Below are 5,679 nucleotides of genomic sequence, written 5' to 3'. Positions count from 1 at the left end.
TGAATTTTCATACCTACCCCACCCCCTCAAACCCCCTAACCCCCACCCCCACTCAAAATATTCTACTCCATTACAGAACCTCCAGCCAAGATACAAAGTGGTTGTGGAAGATAAGTAGATAATAACCGAAAACTCACACATTATTAAGGTCACACTTCTTGTTTTAAGTACCTCTAAACGTATATATTGGGTTCTTTGTCATATAAAGTTAAAGATTTTTCTATTCCATGGATGAGATTAGGTATGTGTCTGTGGTATTGATAATGCCTTTCCTTACAGGAGATTAGTGTCATTATTTTAGGTGAACCCAAAAGTGGTTGCACATATATATTTTGTCATCATTTATATTCTACTTGCAAAAAAGCAGCTAGCTCCAATTTCCCACCAACTTTTTCTTCCTCGTCCCAATACTATCATCTTTGTTTTTTTTCCTCATGGTGTTTTGTGTCTGTCCCTTTGATGTTCCAAATTGCTCAGTCCACTCATAATATTCTTGGATTTTGCTGCAATAGCTTCACTAGCCATTTGGGTCATTAATTTCTTCAAGATTACATTTTCTTGCATAGTATGAGCTTCTCTTCAAGTGTTTGATTAGCCCAATAATGGATATTGAAAGTTGGGGCCGTCAAAATCCAATAAAGGTTAGAACTTTACCACTATTCTTTGAAAATTTTGAGGTTTTGAGTCATTCTTGATAATCCACTTTTGTTGCAGAAGGAGTCATGGAGGACAGTTTTAGCTTTAGCTTATCAGAGTTTAGGTGTGGTTTATGGAGATTTGAGTACTTCACCTCTATATGTATACAAGAGCACTTTTGCAGAAGACATTCAACATTCAGAGACTAATGAGGAAATATTTGGAGTTTTATCATTTGTGTTTTGGACATTAACTCTTATTCCATTGCTTAAATATGTGTTCATAGTGTTGAGAGCTGATGATAATGGTGAAGGTGGAACTTTTGCCTTGTATTCCCTATTGTGTCGTCATGCCCGTGTTAGTACTTTGCCTAATGGCCAATTGGCTGATGAAGATCTGTATGAGTACAGGAATGATAGAAATTTATCAGCTGATAGGATTGGGATGAGCTTGAAATCAACTCTTGAGAAACATAGATGTTTGAAGAAAATGTTGCTCATTTTAGCATTGATTGGTACTTGTATGGTTATTGGAGATGGAGTCCTTACACCTGCAATCTCAGGTAAATTTCAATAAATATCAAGTTCTGAAACCATAATTGGCGAAAACATAAAGGTTGAACCCATCAAATTTAATTACTGGATCTGCCTTTGTGTATGATTCTTGTTTGACTTAGTTTATTTGCCAGATTGGAGATATGATTTTGCTGATAATTAACTTGTTTTTTTTATTTCAATTACGGTGCATTGCATCTGCAGTGTTTTCTGCTGTATCTGGACTAGAACTTTCAATGGCAAAGCATCATCACCAATGTGAGTCAATATCTTTTTGGCAGATTTACTGTTCCCTTATGGCCCCCTTACCCATATCCCTTTGAATAAGATGAAGAATCAGAAGTCATATCTTATTTTATTTTACAGCTTTTTTCCATCATATATTAAAAGATGCTCATCCCTGTTGTGCCATAGAGTAGCAGTTAATATTCTGATGCTCTAGCTAACTGATTAACTGAAAAGACCAAGGAGTAATTATGACCAAGTGTAGAAAATAATTATTGAAAATAGTTCGGTGAATGTCTGGTTAAAAGTGGTCATAATGAACTATTGGAATAGAGATCAATTCCTTATGGCTGATCTCAAAGTGATTGTCTTTAGCTTTTCCTGATTCCTCTGTCTTATTATCTTTTGATTTGTGCATAGTTTATTCAGTTGTATCCGGGCTGGATGTAACGAGACTCGGATTTAATATAATGAGAAGTTGGTTTGCTTTATGTTGAAACTTTTCCTAATGGACGTGCAATTTGTGACATGGAGAGGTTACTGATATCTGATGAAGATGCATTATTGTGGGTCCCTTGATACTAAATTAAAGACAAAAATGTGTATATGGTAATCAAAGTCATATCAACATCAATAACAATAAAGAAATAAAATAAAGTTAGGTGCTTTCCCCATTGTGGTAGACCAAATTGATGTTATCCTAATATTTTTAAAGTGAGGATTCAAGTTGAGACTAATAATTTTTTGTTTCATACAGCAATAGGCTGCTTGGATAATGTTTGGTTTTATCAGAAATTGTATAGAATTGGTGGAAAAAGGTAAAATTAGTTAGGTAAACCACTATTTGCTATAAAGTGAAATGCTTATTCTGGTGAATTAGAAGGGAAAAAAATATACCACTGGCATGATGTCTCTTGGAGCTCCTTAAAGACAAGTGCCCTCTCTGTTGTGCTAGTATCAAAACTTGCATATCTGGTATTTAAATGTGAGAAATGAGATAATGGATTGGGAGAATGCATTAGACAAGTACACCTGTGAGCTTTTATAGATAGTTTACCCAATGTACATACTAATTTCTTCCAGTCTGGAAATATATCTAATCTAACATCGGAACATTTTAACGCAGGAAAAAAATTACTGTTATGACTTGAGATTGTGGATTGCACTTATGATAAGGAACTGTAGAAATTTTTTACCTAAATATTTGAGTGCAACCATTTGGAAGTGTAAAGATAGCCAATCTATAATTTCGTTACCTGCCAGATTTTATCTGTTACCAGTTCTACCCCTTGTCATTTCTGTTTCCTTGCCTTTTATAATTTATTTGTCAAATGAAGAACAGGTCGTTGTCGTCTGTAATATCTGGAACATTTGTCACTAATTATCCTTGATGTTCAGATAGGGGAAATAGGTTTTTGGATGATGCTTGCTTAACCAGAACAGAGTTTCCATAATTTCTCCAGTTAACTTTTGGAATTATGGGCGTCAGAAGCAAACTTCAGAAGCAAACTTAGTTTTTTCCTGTAAATGATGAAATTAGTTTTGTCCCTGTAAATGATGTAATTAGTTATTGTTGTCCACTATAGCATATTAATGGTATATTTTTGCAATAACCATGGAACTAATGAATAATGTGCTGAAATGTTTTTTTTATCCTGCAGATGTTGAAGTTCCGGTTGCTTGTGTCATACTTGTGTTCTTATTTTTTCTCCAACATTATGGGACACATCGACTAGGATTTCTATTTGCACCGATTGTGATCACGTGGCTTTTGTGCATTAGTGCAATTGGGGTGTACAACATTGTCCACTGGAACCCCCATGTTTACCAAGCGTTATCTCCATACTACATGTACAAATTCTTGAAGAAGACCCAAAGAGGAGGATGGATGTCACTCGGTGGGATTTTATTATGTATAACAGGTACGGCATTCCTTGACGTGAAATTGTTCTCTTTATGTTTTTCTTGGGAATTTGACATTTCTTTGTGAGACCTGAGGGTCTTCTTTCTCCTTAGTTAATCTGATATTCTCTTTGCTTGTTCATCTTTCAGGTTCAGAGGCCATGTTTGCCGATCTTGGACACTTTTCACAGCTGTCTATTCAGGTAATAACTCGTGTAATTTTGTTATGCAAGTCTTGAAGCTTATTATTTCTAAGACTAATTTTTCAACCACAAATTAAACCAAAGTCATAATAAGAGCTGGTTATCTGCAGATTGCTTTTACCTTTGTTGTTTACCCATCATTAATTCTTGCTTATATGGGACAAGCTGCGTATCTTTCCAAGCATCACGTTATCGCAAGTGATTACCATATCGGGTTCTATGTATCAGTACCTGGTAATTACTTTTCTCCTCTCTTGGCTACACTCTCATTTCTTTTCTTTTTTTCTTAATTCATTTAAAACTTGCAGCACGTTATCTTTTTTAACGTCCCAACTAATTCATATGTTTCTCATTGTCACAGAAAAACTACGGTATCCTGTTCTGGCTATTGCAATACTTGCTGCAGTGGTTGGAAGCCAGGCCATCATCACTGGGACATTTTCCATAATCAAGCAATGCTCGGCTTTGGGTTGCTTCCCAAGGGTCAAAATAGTACATACATCGTCCAAAATCCATGGCCAGATTTACATTCCAGAGGTAAACTGGACATTGATGGTGCTATGCTTGGCAGTTACCATTGGCTTCCGTGACACAAAACACATAAGCAATGCATCAGGTATCATTAACAGCTAAATAATATGCAATTATCATTAAATGTGCCAAGTGAACTTTTTATTTAACTTTAGGTGAGCCGAAATAAATATTCACTAGATAATCATAACCTGCAATTATGATTTTGTGCATCAAGCAATTGAACAGTGTTAAAAGTAAACAAAATCTTTTGAAACTCCCTCGATCTTCGCCAAAAAGCTGAGAAAGGCAGGACTAATTTTGTTTGAAATCTCTACGTGTATTGTTACAAATGCAACCTTTTCGCTTGCAGGTCTGGCAGTTATAACTGTTATGCTGGTCACCACCTGTTTCATGTCTCTAGTCATTGTCCTCTGCTGGCACAAAAACGTGTTACTCGCCATTTGCTTTATATTCTTCTTTGGTTTCATTGAAGCCCTGTACTTCTCAGCTTCCCTAATCAAGTTCCTCGAAGGGGCCTGGGTACCAGTTGTTCTCTCTTTTATATTTCTAGCTGTCATGTACAGTTGGCATTACGGCACCTCAAAAAAGTACGAGTTTGATGTTGAAAACAAAATTCCCATCAACTGGTTACTCACATTAAGTCCCAACCTGGGTATTACACGGGTCCGTGGCATTGGCCTCATTCACACCGAGCTTGTTTCAGGAATTCCAGCTATTTTCTCCCATTTCGTCACCAACCTCCCTGCTTTCCACCAGGTTCTTGTTTTCCTTTGCATCAAGTCCGTCCCGGTACCTCACGTGAGACCTGAAGAAAGGTTTCTGGTTGGAAGAATCGGACCCAAAGAGTACCGCGTCTACAGATGCATAGCGCGATACGGTTATCGAGACATTCATATGGACGACGTAGAGTTTGAAAAGGATCTAGTTTGTAGCATAGCTGAATTCATCCGCTCAGAGGGACGAGGACAGAGTTTCGAAGCTGTAGGAGATATAGACGAAAACGAAAGGCTGACGGTTATTGGGACAACTTCAACACATGTTGATGGCATAAGAATGTGCGAGGATAATGCGGGACCCAACGGAGATACAGAAATGATCGAGGTTGGCTCGCCAGAAGTGCCACGGAAACGAGTGAGGTTTCTGGTGCCAGAGAGTCCACAAATGGATTTAAGCGTTCGCGAAGAGTTGCAAGAATTAATGGAAGCTAGGGAAGCAGGGATGGCATTTATACTTGGTCACTGTTATGTAAAAGCTAAAAGGGGTTCAAGTTTGATTAAAAAACTGGTGATTAACATAGGATATGACTTTTTGAGAAGGAATTGTCGTGGACCAACTTATGCATTGAGTTTCCCTCGAGCTTCAACTTTGGAGGTTGGAATGATCTACCATGTATAATTTGTTGCTTTCCTGTTCTAATTAAAGGATAGAACTGTAGCATATGCTTTTTTTTTACAATTTATTTCTACTTTTTTGTATTTTGAAATGCGAAAGCTTTGTAAATGTTGTACTGGTACATGAATTTTGCTTTTGTACAAGGCATTACCACGAAAGAAAAATAACTGAGCTTAGAGGGCATGTATGTTTGAATAAAGGGTTGAAAATATGAGGTTACTAGTTGTTCACTA

At 36.9% G+C, this 5,679-nt stretch overlaps 1 protein-coding gene across 1 annotated transcript; it reads left to right on the top strand.

Moving 5' to 3' along the window:
* Positions 1-5,679, top strand: LOC132047187 (potassium transporter 8). Its single transcript, XM_059438128.1, has 8 exons — positions 1-641; positions 715-1,198; positions 1,395-1,448; positions 3,077-3,337; positions 3,468-3,520; positions 3,631-3,754; positions 3,882-4,136; positions 4,404-5,679. Exons 1-8 carry the CDS (start codon positions 603-605, stop codon positions 5,447-5,449), a joined length of 2,316 nt encoding a protein of 771 aa, XP_059294111.1. The 5' UTR covers positions 1-602; the 3' UTR covers positions 5,450-5,679.

The sequence above is a fragment of the Lycium ferocissimum genome, chromosome 2 (genome assembly GCF_029784015.1).
Source record: "Lycium ferocissimum isolate CSIRO_LF1 chromosome 2, AGI_CSIRO_Lferr_CH_V1, whole genome shotgun sequence".
NCBI lineage: Eukaryota > Viridiplantae > Streptophyta > Magnoliopsida > Solanales > Solanaceae > Lycium > Lycium ferocissimum.
This window is presented reverse-complemented; position numbering and strand designations above follow the sequence as displayed.